This window comes from Schistocerca americana, chromosome 4 (genome assembly GCF_021461395.2).
Source record: "Schistocerca americana isolate TAMUIC-IGC-003095 chromosome 4, iqSchAmer2.1, whole genome shotgun sequence".
NCBI classification, from domain to species: Eukaryota; Metazoa; Arthropoda; class Insecta; order Orthoptera; family Acrididae; genus Schistocerca; species Schistocerca americana.
Window position 1 is genome coordinate 613,131,573 of NC_060122.1, and position 17,674 is coordinate 613,149,246.

At 40.1% G+C, this 17,674-nt stretch overlaps 1 protein-coding gene across 1 annotated transcript in view; it reads left to right on the forward strand.

Moving 5' to 3' along the window:
- LOC124613655 (synaptic vesicle membrane protein VAT-1 homolog) overlaps positions 1-17,674 on the forward strand; it is a 51,996-nt gene that overhangs the window by 28,221 nt on the left and 6,101 nt on the right. Inside the window, exon 4 of the mRNA XM_047142370.1 lies at positions 15,975-16,232. Within this exon, the coding sequence (XP_046998326.1) occupies positions 15,975-16,232 (258 nt within the window). The remainder of the gene's footprint in view (positions 1-15,974; positions 16,233-17,674) is intronic.

Below are 17,674 nucleotides of genomic sequence, written 5' to 3' on the forward strand. Positions count from 1 at the left end.
TATGTATGGGTCGCGCTCTCAGAGACGTGGCAGTGAAGATTTTCAAAACAGACAACACTTAGGGATAAGAGTAGGAAATGAACTAGAAACACAGATTATGGAAAAATTAGATCCCTTCTGTGAAGTGGCTAGCATTTGCGGAATGGGTACTAGCAATTTGAATCCATTAACCATTCGCTTTGCATATAATGGGAACAAGGTATTGGAAATTAGAAATGACAGGAGTAATACAGCTGAAGCTAATGAAACTAATGAAATTGGAATACCCGTATTCAACGGTTGCTTGGAAGAGTTTCTTAATAGGAAGGAACGAAGTGAACACAACAGTACAGAGAATATGGTAATAATTTAAAAGAAAATGACAAATAATCTGTTATACAGAAAAGTGTGTACAGAGAAACTGATGAGGAATCTTCTCATGAAGGGAAGACCATAGATACTTAGGAATTGCAGGAGCTGTAAGAGAAAAGTGTGGAGGAAATATTACAAGCAATTAATGAAGATTTATGTGTACAAATAGAAGTGCAATCAGGTGATGACCACGATGGTCGTTAGTCAGTTGATGGGAATTTATGGGTGGTTGAAGATGATAGTGAATACGAGGAGCTTGTGAGAAAATTAATTGCGGTAAAAAGAGAAGAGGTGAATGAGACGTGTTTTGATTTGTCATTAGCTGACAGATTGACAAAATAATATTGAAAAGATGGATAGTGTGTGCAATCCTGCAAATGTGTGTGTGTAATCTCCAAAGAGGTGGTTTTGGTAGAAGGAAGCTGTACACGATTTTCTGGAGGAAGTTGAAGTCAGTAATACTGGGGAAAAGACAGGACAACCTGTAATTAGTTTGAGGATACAAGGCGAAGTAATGCAATGTTTAGCTGACAGTGCCAATGAACTTTGTGCTGTTAGTCAGAAATTGTTACATGCTTTACCTATTAAGGAATAATTGATAGTAATGCACGTCAGATATCCAAATAATTGTAGCGGCTAGAAAAGTGAAGAAGCGTGTTAAATATTAAGTTGTTACCTATTAACATAAATGGCATCAAGTTGTGTCACAACTTTCTGATAATTTCCGGTTTGAGCATTGACATACTGAGTGGAGTAGATTTCTTTAATAAATAAAAAGGAAATTTGGATTTCAATGATTCTGTGATTTTGGGCGTAAATAGGAGAGTAGCTTGTATACCATTTCCTCGGAAAAAGAACCTGATAGATGAGGAAAGAGACAGTATTCCTATAACCTAGCCAAAAAGAGAGAAATAAGATGTAACGAGTACAGTGATGAAGTGGGGGTGGATACAGAATAATTAGAAACAGTCCAGAAAAAATAGAACTAGAGGTAGAGAATTTGCATGAATTGTATACGAGCTGAGGATAAAGACCTCAGTGTTGCACTCTTTGCAGTACCAGGTGACTGACGATCAAGTATCAGAGTTACTGATATTATTTAATTTTCTTTTCATATTGTCAGTCTTCTTCTTCTGACTTCCTGAACTATTTCTATCATCCTTTATCTTCTTCACTATTGGGAAACAAGTTGAGGTATCAAGGGGTATTATACTGAAATTAATGATTGCAAATGAGAAGAAATTCAAAATAAAGAAAAGTATTCAGGAATTTCGAAGAGTAATAATGAGGTCCATGACTACCGCATAAAGTAATTAATAAGGAAATAAAGTAAGGTAAAGATCACTAGAGGTGACATGTGAATGAAAGGAATGGAACAAGGAAATTGATTGTGAAAGGATGTGACTTATGGAAGAACAGGGTGTTATTGTGTTGGTAAATAGTATGTTGTGGATCTGTGAAGTAAATGACAGCTGATGTGGTTTAGCAGGAAACTAACTAGTATACATCAACTAACCAGTTAAGGAATGAAGTGCTGTTTGTAGAAGACAGTGTTGCTATGATGAAAAGTGATTAATAGGTTTTGGAATACTGACAAAAACTAACTGGATGTGATTAATTAAAATAAACTGAGGAGTATGACAAGAGTTTTAGTGGAAGTGTGGAAGTGTGTGTGTGTGTGTGTGTGTGTGTGTGTGTGTGTGTGTGTGTGTGTGTGTGTTGTAGTGTAGTGTAGTGTAGATTTGTCATATAGAAATTTGTCGCCATAGTGAGGGTGACAGAAGACTTGCACGATGAATATACTCGTATGTCAGGTGTTGGAAATATATTTCCTACACAGGAGTATTAACAGCGTCGTATTCACGACTAATCACACTGCTCTGACGTTATAGCATGTTTAAGTCAAGAATTTTGTAGCCTTAAGAGTGGATGTTTATGTTCTATTATTTCTCTCTTTCCAGTACCTTCTTGGTATAAACTCCAAAACTCCAAACGCAAGAGTAACACTCCAGAACTGGTACCAAAAGTGACTAAGGTAAAATTTTTCAAACTCCTTCCACCTGTAGCTCTATGATGCATAAACCATACATTTCATTTTCTTAACTGTCTGTTACATCACAACAACACACTCAAAAGTTACAGGCTCATATGTACTACACATCAGTAACTAGTGCTAACCTCCTCAGCAAGCATGCACCTTGAGAGATGATGAATAAGCCTGGTATGGAACAGTGTTCGCAGAACAGAAGTTATGGTATTGAAATGAGAATACTAGTCCGTATCACCAACGCTGGTTAGTTCTGCAAGTTAGCAACAAGTGTTACGCTCTTTCTGGAAAAAAAATCAAAAGTGATTGATTACGTAGAACTCGGCTAATTTCCTTGCTTCAAGAGACGTCGAATGTACAGAGTCTAGTGCCCTCCTACTTCTGGTCAGTTCAAAATTAAAGTGAAGACACTTTTACAGAGAGGGCTGGTTAAAGACAGGGGAACAGTTAAAAGAAGCGTAGAGGGACCATCTAGAGTTTTTCTCAAGATCGTTTTCGGTAGGTTCAACGAAGGAGCAGCTCGTTTCGAGGTAGAGGGCAGAGTGCTGATGTCGATATGATTCATTTTTTGAGATGGTAATCGTAAAAGGTGTTGGTGAGATCTTTGTCTCCAATTTTATCCTACAAATACGAGAATACTTCGTGACTCCCAACCACATAAGAAAATAGGCCAATAACAATATCTAACCAAATTTATAGAGTTTTGACTAAGAAACTTATTGTTGGCACCCTCCCCCACCCTCTGCTGCTGGCATTTTCCACACTATGAAACAGTATTTGTGTCACGTCATGCAGGCGGTGTAGCAGGCCTCACGATATGTTCACATTCATACAGCACTCGCAAAGTAGGGGAGGGGGTGGTTTAACAATGAAACAGAAATTGAGAACCAGGCTGCAATATCATTAGCATCACGAGATACACACAATTGAGAAGTTCTGTTGACATGTCACCGAGAGCACTAGTGCGGAACTCTAGTAGTTGGTTAAAATGCGTTAAAATTATGGAAGACGTGGTAAAACTGCGAGAATCAATGGAGAATACGTAAAAGTGAGGAAAATACAACAAATGATAGTGACAGAGCCCCGACGTCGACAGTTTGCTCATTCGTCATCGACAACAGTACCGTAGAGATAATTCGTAGTTTTACTGAGTTGGTTGTTAGGAAACAACGCAGAGGGAGGGAATGCAAATTATAACTTGGTGTCGGCACATCCTTGAAATGCATTTGATATCTGGAGACCTCAAACAGTATATCGTTGTCAACCCAGCACCAACCAAAGCGTAGCACCTACAGTGGATGGACCTCTTTGTGTACCATCAGCGACAGGCTAGAACAGACATGGAAAACCAGTATCTCTCTCTATGCAAAGGAGGAGAGATTAGGAGGAGGGGAGGAAAGATTGGCCCTAAGCTGCTTACTCTGTAGCCACACATCGATGTTAAGACATGTACAGCTGTCGCCACTTTCTCCTGGCGAGATCTTTTGCAGACAGTTGTTATTACAATAATTATTCTAAATTCCCAGTGCGTATGCTGCAGTGTCATGTGTTGTTTATGAGCTTTTTTCATGACAATTTTGATGCGTAATTAGAGCAATGAGGCATTTTACATCATTTGCGGTGGTGTGTGTTGGTCTTCCTACACTGCTGTCACTGCTTGTTACTCTCTCTCTCTCCTTACCATGTATCTGTGTAAAAGTTCCTCAGCAAGTATACATTTGTAGAGCCGTAGGAGGCCAGTTTTCCTACACCTCAGTGATACTTCACTGCCCTATCCCTTCATACCACATACCTGCGTAAACTTCCTCAGCGGCTGTACGCTTGTAGAACAGTAGGAGATAAGTCTTCTGGCAATGGCTAAAGCACAGTTTCCCAACACTTCAGAGTGGTATTGCGGCACACAACACGGTGAACATATACACATAAACACAACCAGCAACAGAATGGATGTGGGGGGAGGTGGCAAGTGGGGCTGTGAGTGGGGTGGCTGTAGGTCGGTTTTGAGCAGCCTCTGGTGGAGTATTGTTTACTGGAGTAAACTTCAAGCCTAACATATACATACACAATCAAAAAAGTGTGGGCTTGGGAGTGGCGGAATGTGGACAACCCAGCAGCATGTTAACACTCTCAAAAATAAATTGAATAAATAAAGGCAATATCTTATGTCCTTCCTCTCCAGCAGCTCAGCACGGACTTAGCCTTTTTCCGCGAATTCACATGTGGGGGAGGGGAGAGGGGAGGAGTGGAGTGTGTAAGGAAACTGGTTCTCTACTACTTAAAAAAAAAACATTTTAAACAATAAAACATGACCTATACAAGGAATCTGATTACCCCTTTTAGTCATGAACGAAAAAAAATGAATCAGGTAATTCAGTACAATTATTATATAGATGCGACACATTAAATCACTTTAACGGGGGCCAAATGGACACTTAGTCACTAGAATTCCAGTAAAAAGTAAAAACAAATTATTGTAGGAGCCTACATAGACATCGCGCATCTGCTAGATGCCCACGAAATACGTAATTTTGTTTTGAAGTTGACAGCTAATGAGAAAATAGGTGGTTTTCAAGCAGTGATGGCGGACAGCATCAGCTGGTAATATATGTTATTTTGTGGTAGCTAATTTTACAACACAAAAAATATGTACTCCCTCCAAAAGAAGTTACAAACATCAAAACAAAATTAAGCAACCAAATGTCTGAGAAGAATTTTGAAAGAAAATTATTAATATAACTTTAATTTGGCGGGTTTTCAACACTGTCAACAAGACGAAATAATGGAAAGAATATTTATTGGGACTAAACGAAATTGAGATATTGTGACAGTATTTTTAAAATAGTTAATTTAACTGCAATTGTCTTTTAATTTTGAAATGAGAGAAAGCGTAATAATTTTCTTTTAATGTCTTAACTGTTGCTGCAGGCATTGCGATGACGTCAGCGGTGGTCCGCGCGGACGATGTGTGAAGTGAACCCTGGTTCGTGACGTGAAGATAATGATAGGTCCTCCTGTTTCATTAATATTCCAGTTACGGCGGTGGTCCACGTCTCCGTTGTAGTCGAATCAGCTGGCAGCACTGGCTCGATAATAATAGTTCCAGTGTGTGCGTTGTCGTTACGCGCGCGACGTTTTATTATTAAAAGTTTATTATTCACGCGGTGCCGGTAGGTCGGAATTATGCAATGTCTTTAGTATTTAGCATATATATCCAGTTAATGCCAGTACTTCGCACAGTTCTTTCACCGTGTTGCTACAGGAAAACAGTCACATGTGTTTATCGCTCTAACAGTCCATTAAACATCAGTTCAATTTACGTCGTCGTCTTTAAGACAGTTTGGACGATATAATAAATGTTTCTCGATCAAATCACAGCACTGTTCTTTTACTTTATGGTTTGTTCCACTTTCACGCAGTTCTAACAGTGTCTCCGCACGACCACAGTGTCTGATTCATGGCTAATTGTCACAAGTTCACACAGTTTGTAAAATCGTCACCGCACACATTCGATATACTTTTCAGGTTTTACTGTTCACTTAATAATGCACGATCTCCCATTAGCACAGCGGACGCATTGTAATTAATTGTTCCTCCGCGTATCACCGTCTTTAACACCGAACTTTTTCACGTGTTTTTTTTTACCGGCCGCGTACAACAACAACAACAACAACAACTCGCACGCGCTCTATCGATAGTCGTTCGTTCGCTCTCTCGATGACACAGTACTTCTCCTAGCCTAACCAAAGATTTACAAAGCATATAAAACCAAAACATTCATATTCGTACAATATAAAATATAAAACAGTAGCAAAATGAATGATGAAACAGTATGACGTATTAACAAATAAAGAATAGTTGAAATAAAGGATACATACTTGCTATGACAAGGTAATGCACAAAAGAAAGAAAATATTATCGACTTTCAGAGAAAGCAATGTCTTCGCAGGTGGTGATATCAACACTGCGATCTTGCCACACACATCACCACAGAGAGGAGGTGGGCGTCCACTCAAGGACAGCCACAATCTTGAATAAATTTGGCAACAATGTAGATTTCACTAAAACGAACTTTGTCCCTCTGCTCTCATCCTATTTGGTCATATAAATGTGACCCCTGCAGAGACACACACCCTGGAACCATCTGTGTACAATTTGTACCAGTCGTGCCAGCTAAGATAGACTTTCGACAGTGTAGCAGCGCTCAATTCACTCTTACATCACTGGCCTTATAAAGCACAAAGAATTTGAGAACAGAGATCGTTTTATTAAAGCAACATGACCTCTGTGAAAAGTGGTGGAATATTCTGGTGTCGAATGTTCAAGGATTTCACCATACTATTTGATATTTGTGTAGTGGTTTGGATGTATTCATCCAGTACGACTTACTCTGTCAGATTTAGTAACTGAGGTAATTCCCAATATAATGGATCATTGCTACACGATTTGACGCCCAACATGCAACGGTGACAGAAGAGCTTTCGTCCCATGACGAGTGGGGAAATTTCCAGTTCGCTGTAGTGTTCGCTTTTATACGAGCAGCTGGTCTGCACACACAAAGTCGCGACACATAATATATATGCTCTGCATAACTGGGTGAAAAATTGTTACCTTACGGTAAATAAAATGTCTGCAATAACTTAAATTACTTTAAATAATGCAACTGATTTACTACACTCACTGAAAATTGCGCAGAATCCCTCATAACACTTTGTTGGGAAGGACCGTAATTTGTGATGTAGGTTGTTTTCTACACTGTCAATATAATAAAATTCGTGTCGCTGGCGAAACTTCCCGCCAATCTGAGAGCTTCTACGAAGGCAGCAGCCTCTAATTCTTATAACTCGTCTCAACGTACACACACACACACACACACACACACACACACACACACACACACACACACACACACACACACACACACACTGTTCAGTAGAGCAGGTACGCCTGCCACTGGAACGCAGTGTAACTTAAACTTTACTGTAGTTCGATATCTGTGGAACTGTTTGGTCGCAGGTCAGTCAAAAGGCAGACAACGGAATTCCATGATTTTCTTAGAGACCCACGTCCTTTCTCTCGAGCAGCTATGACATACAGCAAACATAAAAAATTTAGTTACAAATAAAGATCAGTTTAAAAGGAGCCCGAAAGACTTACTAGTGGCCAACTTCTCCTACTCCATTGACGAATTTTTTAATAGAAACAAATGATGTATTGTATATATTCATACTATTAGTATTATTTCAGCTTAAAAAAAAAATTTACATGTTCCACATCCACGAGGATCTCCTCAGCAAGGATCTATGGAACGAGAAACTAATCTAATCTCTAATCTAAATACAGACTATGAACAACTCAGTAGTGCTCCATTTACCTCGTTCAGTTATTAGACTAAAATAATTTTTATTGATGCACCTCGCCTAACAGTATCGTGACAAGTTTTTCACCATGGATTTGTCCCAGGTGGGACAAAAAGTTCTTTGTTTGCAGATGCAAGGTGGTCTTTTCCGTCACACCATCCAAGTTCCACGAAGAAACTGTTACCTGCTGCCGGAATATATTAGTCCCAAAACCGCTGTGGGTCTCGGACTTAACTACTTGATAGCACACTTGTGTTTGTTCGAATTTGGACGCCTCAAGACTAAACATGTCATTTTCATGCAATCCATAGGAGGTACGTACACAATGTTTAATATTATCATGTTTGTATTACATAGTGATTGCAAGAAGTTAGTCTGCTACGTAGTAGAACCGTGATGAGAATTAAGCAAACCAACCAAGGCTGGTACCAATGTTCTAATGTTCATGTGTTAGTAAAAATACAGTGAGAAGCTACTATCCCTTTATCGGGAACAAACTTGTGTCCGTTGCTCACCTACTTACTCTGAAGTAAGTAAATTCAAAAGTATCTCGGCCAAATGTTTTTAAGGAAACCCAGTGGCTGGAACGACAAGGAAAGAAGTGAAGAGTATTTAATATAAACCATTTAGCGAACTTTCATATAGAAAACACTCACTGCTTGCATTACTTTCACAGGCAAACTCTCCACCACTAACAAACTGCAAGACACACTGAGACATAATACATTAAAAAAGTTTTGCCTCACCCCGGTTCCCAGAACTCCTGAAGATAGACGTCAACTCTGGATGTTGTATCACAGACAGTCTCTTTGATTAGTCAGAGGTGTCACTAAACCCACCCAAAGATGTAAGGGCGACGTATTTCACCAATAATTTTAATTTGTATTTAGATGACGTTGTGAGGGAATGAAGACAACGAATTATGATATTTAGTATACAGAACAGCTTCAAAGGGAGACATTTTATCCAAAATCTTACGCTTGCTTAGTTGCGGATAACAAAGAAAACTTGCACAGAGCACCATATGAAGTTTATTAAATAAGAAAGCAACATAATTTAAGCATATTGAGAAATACAGCGAAGATCATAGCGTTTCATGGCTCAAAACCCTTTAGACTCAAATACATATTGGAAAATAAAACTATTGAACTAGTTAACACCTTCAGATTCTTGGGCTGTGACATGATACGTCGGTGAAGTGACTGTTGAAGAACAGATTGAAAAGGGAAAGTAAAAAACGCTAAAATTTTAGAAATTTGCAGCAGTTTAATGTGGACTATGGAAGTGAAAACTACAGTTAACTTCAGAACACACAGTAGTCCAAGTAGCCGAGATTCATGAGAACGGTCCAGGTAGGAACACATTAAAATATGAGACCATCCGGAAGAATATAGGGATATGCCACTTGGATGGAAAAGTTAATACAGGAGTGAATGAAAGGAAGGTATAAAAAGTGCGATGGACTTACAAGGGGAGGCCGCCAATTGTGAAATTCAGATTCGATTCATACTGCGCATAATAAAAGCTCATGGCCAGAGGTGTAATGTGGCAAAGCACCAAGATGCACTTCTCAGCCGTTGTCGAGAAAATCAACAGTCAAAAGAAACCGTTGCGGTGAAATATTCTCTACGAATAACAATTTTCTACAGCGTCGTGGCGCAGCAGTAAGCGCTCGGATTAGTAATCCGATAGTCGCCGGATCGAATCTGGCGCCATGCAATTTTTTTATTATTAGTTTTTTGTAACTATATATATATATATATATATATAAAGCTCTCACGTCCGCACTGATTATATATATATAATTCCCGGCAATCAGTTGCAACAATTATGCATATAATAGGTTGTTGAAAGTCGTTTGTCGTGGAAAAACTGGCGACTTCGAACATCATTATGTTTTCCGCAAAGTTGTATTTCACAAATGTTATTGTCTTCATAATGTTAACCACGTATAGTTAACGGAAGACATAGAAACGACATTCCGAAACGAATACGTATGGCGTAAGTCAAGCATTCGAATTAGAATAGACACCCCACGAACACAAATTTGCTGTGGCAGGTATGAAATATAAACTCCGTTACTCGCTCGTTACACTTCAAGGACAGATGTTGAATGGGCCGAAACGAGCGGCCGCATAACAGCGTAGTTGCCTGCTAACTTCGAAAGAAGGTAGATGCGGTCCCTAGCGCAACTTATAACACGTCGAAAATCAGTGCGGACGTGAGAGCTTTGGTACACCCCGTAAAACAAACTGAAAAATGGAGGCGGTACAATTGTAGAGCGATACGCCTTCACCCACATGCATAAGCAATTCATTAATGTTTGAATTACAAAAAACTAATAATAAAAAAAAATTGCATGGCGCGAGATTCGATCCGGCGACCTTCGGTTTACGAACCCGAGCGCTTACCGCTACGCCACAACACTGTAGGAAATAATAAATCGTAGAGAGTATTTCACCGCAACGGTTTCTTTTAACTGTCGATTTTCTCGACAACGGCTGAGAAGTGCATCTTGGTGCTTTGCCACATTACACCTCTGGCCATGAGCTTTTATTATGCGCAGTATGAATCGAATCTGAATTTCACAATTGGCGGCCTCCCCTTGTTAGTCCAAAACAGCTGCTACAGTACATACCTAAATTGGTAGACGCAAGAGATTAGTGTAACAAGCAGTCGCAGCATACCAACTGGTCTAATGCTTGAGGGAGAAGAAAAGAAAGACTTTAAGCAAATGTGTCAAGTAGGAAGACTGGTTATATGGAAGCCTTCCTGTTATGATGTAGGTGTATAGGATGGCGAACTGAAGACGGGCGACCATAAGCTGTAAATCTTAGATGAGTCATTACTCAACGTAAGTTCGTTCCTGGAACTAATGGTACCAACGCGACAAGCAGGAGAACAAATAGTTATCAATCAAAACCGAAGCTTCCTGATAAGTTCCTAGTATAATTTACGTGGAAAATAATGAAGTAGACATAGCTACTAAAACACCTTCATACCATTGTCTTATTTTATAAATAGCGTAATGAGCCAATCACAAAAAGTTGTACTACTTTCAGTAAGATTGTTCGTAGAACTCGTACATTTCATTTTCTATTTTCAACCATTATGTAGGTGACGTTCAACCTACACTGACGGAAAAAAAAAATCGCAACACCAAGGAGTTGTGCGACATAAGCGAAAGTTGGAAGGCGTATTTCGGCATCTGAGAGGTGATGTCTACTCAGATTTTGCGACGGGCGCCTAAGTAGCGCCACTGTACGGTTGCATATCAGGTTTGCCTTTAACACTCGTTGTAATTGTCGTGAGCGTTGGTTACCTTTGAAGTTGGACATAGTGAGTTGATGTTAGTCAAGAATACGTTTAAGTCGACAAAGACGCCATTTTTTAACACCTCACTGTGTTGAAACAAGGTCGTGTAATAGGGCTACGAGAAGCCAGATGTTCCTTCTACAATACTGCAGAAACCCTTGGCAGAAATCGAGCCATTGTACGTGATAGTTGGCAGCGGTTGTCGCGAGAATGTGCGGTCGCAAGAAGACACGGCTCCCGACGGCCACGCGGCACTGCGGAGAGGGCTGGCCATTGTGTTCAGAGTGGAGCTGTGGCGCATCTTACTGCAACGGCAGCAGCAGTCTGAGCAGCAGTTCCCACCAAAGTGACACAACGTAGTGTTACAAGTCACACGCTTAAAGGACAACTCGCAGCCAGGAGTCCTGTAGCGTGCATTCCACTGACTATGTAGAGTTTAATAAAAAAGAAAAGAGAAGAGACGAAAAGAGATTGAAAACGTGGGAAGAAATGGTGAATAAAAAGGGGCTTCTAAAATCATTAATGACCGTGAAAAAGGGAAAGAATGAAACGCAAATCGGATTTCGTATTACAGAAAGGTTATCGGACTTCGTGATTCGGAAAAGCTATTGTTGGGGTGGTCCTTGTGGCGTTTCTGAGCAAAAGTCAAACCAATTTCCACCACAATAATTATTTGACAGAGAACAGAGAATAACAAAATGTGATTAAAAGGGGAAATGGCGTAGATAAGAGTTCATGCTTTACCATGTTAACATGTCTTCTTTCGTGCGGCGTCCAGGTCTTCAAAAATCTCCTACTTCGTTTCTACGTGAAAAGTAGTAGCTGCTCCGAAATCTTGCAATCGTCCAGCAATCACTACTTTAGACAAATCAAAATCGTCTTGAGATTAAATGCAATGTATTTTATGTTGCTGCTTCCATCCTCTGAATTTCATAGAAATTTTGCACAATACGTCTGCACATCAATAAGTTGTTTTTCCTCTTAATCAGACCAAGACTAGCTAATAAGTTTTTACGTCTGCATTAAGCTTCCGCTCTCGAGAGACAAAAGACGGATAGAAAACAAAAAAGTTACATTTTTAGTACTTTTCTTATATACAGGGTGATTCAAAAAGAATACCACAACTTTAAAAATGTGTATTTAATGAAAGAAACATAATACAACCTTCTGTTATACATCATTACAAAGAGTATTTAAAAAGGTTTTTTTTCACTCAAAAACAAGTTCAGAGATGTTCAATATGGCCCCCTCCAGACACTCGAGCAATAGCAACCCGATACTCCAACTCGTTCCACACACTCTGTAGCATATCAGGCGTAGCAGTTTGGATAGCTGCTGTTATTACTCGTTTCAAATCATCAATGGTGGCTGGGAGAGGTGGCCGAAACACCATATCCTTAACATACCCCGATAAGAAAAAATCGCAGGGGGTAAGATCAGGGCTTCTTGGAGGCCAGTGATGAAGTGCTCTGTCACGGGCTGCCTGGCGGCCGATCCATCGGCTCGGGTAGTTGACGTTCAGGTAGTTACGGACAGATATGTGCCAATGTGGTGGCACTCCATCCTGCTGAAATATGAATTGTAATTGTAATTGAATAGCTCTGCGAGATGATTTTCCTGGGCTGTGAACAAATGCTTGCTGGATGCGTGCTACATTTTCATCACTCGTTCTCAGCCGTCCAGAACTTTTCCCTTTGCACAAACACCCATTCTCTGTAAACCGTTTATACCAACGTTTAATACACCACCTATCAGGAGGTTTAACACCATACTTCGTTCGAAATGCACGCTGAACAACTGTCGTCGATTCATTTCTGCCGTACTCAATAACACAAAAAGCTTTCTGTTGAGTGGTCGCCATCTTAGCATCAACTGACGCTGACGCCTAGTCAACAGCGCCTCAAGCGAACAAATGTACAACTAAATTAAACTTTATAGCTCCCTTAATTCGCCGACAGATAGTGCTTAGCTCTGCCTTTTGTCGTTGCAGAGTTTTAAATTCCTAAAGTTGTGGTATTCTTTTTGAATCACCCTGTATTTTCTCTGCCGTCGCGCGCTCATACAGCTGCGACGGTATAATTTATATCTGAGGGAACGAGTGTAACGCGGCGAAATTCAAAGTCCCACTACAACTACAAACCATCACCATTTGCGTATTAAGTGGTGACAAGCGAAAGTTCATTGGAGAGAAGGGTGGAGGTCTGTTGCCTTTTCTGATGGAAGTCGGTTCTGCCTCATTGCAATTGATGGCCATGTGTTAGTTAAGAGGCGGCCAATTGACCCGCATCCAACCTGTCTGCTAGAAACACTGGACTTAAACCTAACAGTTACAGTCCGGCGTTCGATTTCGTATGACTGCAGGATTACTCTCTTTGTCATCCCACACAGCCTGACTGCAAAATTGTACGTCAGTCTAGAGATTTGACCTCTGGTACTGGCATTCGTTAACAGTGTTGTAGGTGGTGTTTCCCAACAACATAAACCTAGCCCACATACTGCTCTTCTGACACAACATATACAGCGTCTCGACATGGCCTGGCCTGCTCGATCACTAGATCTGTCTCCAATCGAGCAAGTGTGAGACATCATCGGACAGTTCCAGCGTAATCCACAAAAGTTATCCGTCCCTGCATTGACTGGCCAGGTGGCCAGGCATGGAACGCCATCCCACTAACCGACATCCGGCGCCTGTTCGACGCTGTTGCATGCTTTCATGCAACATTCTGATTGTTAATATGTTATTCATGTGACAGCATTTCACGTTTGGAGTGGCTTATCTCGCGCTTAGTTTAACCTATGATCTTGGAATGTTAATCACTTACATATGTTAGCTAAGTAAATGTATTCCCGAAATTTCATTACTCTACCTATCTTTTGGTGTTGCTATTTTTTTTCGTCAGAGTATAATCATAGCGTACATATCAGGGTGAAGGGAAGGGAATACACATTTGTAAATAAATTATTGTAAATAACATTAGCCACGAATACTAATAGTCACCGCTAAGCTTCACTGCACAAGGGTATGATGTGTGGAGTGTGGCGTACTGCTCACCAATGCAATTCCTGTATGCTATAATGAAATTGGTGTAGGTACACATGGACTGGTCTGCATAGCAAATAACTTTCGTAACAATGGCTTAAGGGCTATCTGAAGTGTTATCCAATAAGAGAAAATGTGGCAGCCTGTTAACAGTTAGGGCTGTATTTATTTCTAGTTACCCTTTGATCCAGTTGGCGCATGTCTGTAGTCAGACTAAAAATTAGTTGGCAGCGGACATTTACAGCCTGATGTTAAAGTGTTGTCGCTACAAGTAGGATTACAATCTGAAGGGAGACACCTAAGCTCACTGCTCTCCAGGGCGATAGAAAATCAGTTCAAAGTATCTCACATGTTACGTATAAAGTGGATGAAATTCTTGTACGATATAGATCTCTTGTGGTTCTAAGGATGTCAAAAATCAAATCTCGATTTTCAATGCGATAGGGTCCGCAATAGCGATGAATTTTTTGAAAGGTTTCTTAAAGCCTTCAGGTGCAATTTTATTTCGTGTACGATTGTACACTTTCGGACTTAGGCCATTTTCAAATATCTAAATTGGAAGTATCATACATAGGATACCTTAGTGACGCTTGTGACTTTGATATTGGGACAACTCATATCTGTAGATATAATAGGTACATTATAACTTACTTTATGGATTATTTTTTAGTAGTAGCTTAAGTCATATGCGTCGTTGCTCCTATGACATGTTATTCTTATAAAATAAATCATAGATGTTCACGCTATTTTAGGAGCACATTAATTTTGAGCAGTTGTCGCAGATCTCTTATGTTTAACGCACTTAACACTAGGAAGATTATAGTTACTTTACAGAAATTTTTCTACTTAACCTGCATATGCTTTTGTTCTCAGTTATAGTTAATTACCGTTCATCGCTGGTGTAAATATGACTACGTAATTTCTTAAAAATAACTTGTAAATATTTGTTCAGTTATTGTGGGAGCACGTCATTTTTGAATAGTTGGTACAAAGATCTTGTATATGAAATCCATCACAGTATTCTAATACAACAGTAGTGACAACTAAGAGTGTCGAGTAAAAACTGCTTTACGGTTGCGTGATGTTTCGCAGTACAGTCTTATTTATTAATGAGTGTAGCCATAGTTTTACATGCTATGCTTCCGTAATGCTTCGCCGTGGAACTGATAGAAAGCTGTCTAGGGATTTCCCATTTTGCAGGACTTTTTGCTCATTTAAAACTCTTACTGATCTTTTAGACGGATATAAATTTCTTCCGTAACATCCTTGATTTTTTTCCTTTCTGTAACTTATGTAATATTTGAACTGATCCTTCTATATTAGGTATTTTGTGGTTGCTGTCTTAACTGTGCAGCAAATGTGGATGGGTTAGTGTTGCTTATTGTACTGTGTTCATTACATCGTATACTAACACATGACCGAGCGAGGTGGCGCAGTGGTTAGACACTGGACTCGCATTCGGGAGGACGACGGTTCAATCCCGCGTCCGGCCATCCTGATTTAGGTTTTCCGTGATTTCCCTAAATCGCTCCAGGCAAATGCCGGGATGGTTCCTCTGAAAGGGCACGGCCGACTTCCTTCCCCGTCCTCCCCTAATTCGATGAGACCGATGACCATGCTGTCTGGTCTCTTTCACCAACCAACCAACCAACTAACACATGCCGTGCAGCCTTGTATTCTTTCAATAAACATCCATAAATTAAAAGTACTTCTTCACCGCGGCTGCTTTTCTTAGAATTAAGCAATATACAATGAGCTATTCAATTAGTCAATGTTACAACTATCTCATTAAAACTAACTTTAAAAATGACGTTCTTTACATTTTGTGTGGTGTAACAACAAGCTTACTGACCTTCATTTGCAGGTGGCGTTGGTACAGCTGTAATTCAGCTTGCACGAACAGTTCCCCAAGTCACAATTTTGGGGACGGCGTCATTTTCGAAACATGTCAATCTGAGATATCTTGGCGTGAAGCGTGTATTTCGCCACGAACAAGATTATGTAAGCAACATTATGGAAGCGTACCCAGATGGAGTAGACCTAGTGATAAACAGCGCCGGTGGAGCAGATATTACGAAGTGTTTAAGTCTGCTTAAACCGTGTGGAAGGTTGGTTACCATTGGTGAGTGTACTCTGCTTAAGAAAATTAAGCTGTTAAAATAAAAATAGGACTATTGCCTCTAGTAGATGGTAGATTTGTGACTCTTATTGTTTAAAAACGTGATGTCCACGAAATTACAAAGAGCCAGTCTTGGCGCTAGGAAATCCAGTAGAACCAGGGAGTATTATATACCTTTCATTCCACCTTCTAAATATAGTTACGTCCTGTCAAACGTTGTGGATAAAATATACGTTCATTTTGGTCCTGGAGCTCTAATAAGGTATTGCTATTGTGTAGCAGATTTCTGGCATTACTTGAGCGTTGCATGACTCTGTTTAGCAGTGACGATGTTTATTTAGCCATTGTTCACTTGGTGGATGTGTTTTACAACGGCATGTTACAATAATATAGACACTGTCTGTTAGTAAATAATTTCTTAACCAAGCCAGATATACAGGGTGTCACAGGAGGGGACTTGCACTGGCTGAAATTTAATAACTGAAGAAGTATTAATGATAATCTGATCCAGAAATTGTGATTACGTTGTGACTACATGGTGACCTGTTGACTGGTGTGAGTAGCCATTTATTTGTTTTTCGTGTTCAATTGCCAGTAACTATACTAAATAAGATGGCTAGAACCTTGTCTTCCGAGCAAATGTAGTGGATTTCAATGTTTTATTGGAAATACGCAAACGTGAAAGTGCAGAGACAATGCATGGCGGAGTTTGGTACTGCGCCACCGTCACGTGTAACAATAACAAAATTACGTGATAAGAAGAAAGAACTGTAGGGCAGGAAGAAATCAGCGGACGAAAGAGCGGTGCACGGAATGGTAAAAATTCTCACAACATCCGCAGAGAAGTCCATAGGGCGAGTTGCGCGCGTGTCACGTGTCAGCACATAGTGTTCACCGCATTTTAAGAAGAGCAATGTGTAAACCGTACACTCCCAGGTTGTTCCATACGACGATTATCCAGAGAGGCGCTTCGAATTCCGTGAATGAATTTGCGATGTTGAAAAGCTGAATTACATCATTCTTTGGTGTGATGAGGCGACGTTTAAATGGAATGGAACCATAGATCACTGTGTGTACTGGCAAGAGATTATGCCCATGTTACGGAATAACAAACTGTTAATAATCTTCAAGGGTTGTCAGTGTGGCGCGGCATGTATGTCAGAGGACTTATCGACCTTTCTCTTTTTTTTATGGAAGAATAGTGACTGGTGAAGGTACTTCACCATGATGCAGGAACGGATTGTACCGGCTGTAACGAGAACATATTTTTTCCGAAGAAGACAGTGCACCGTCACATTATCGTCTTGACGTGTGGCAATCCCCGGATGAAATATTTTTCGAGAGGCTGACAGGCCGACGAGGAAGTGTAGAGTTTCCAAGCAGATCTTCCGATGTAACGCGATTAGATTTCTTTCCATGGGGAACTCCGAAGAACACAGTCTACT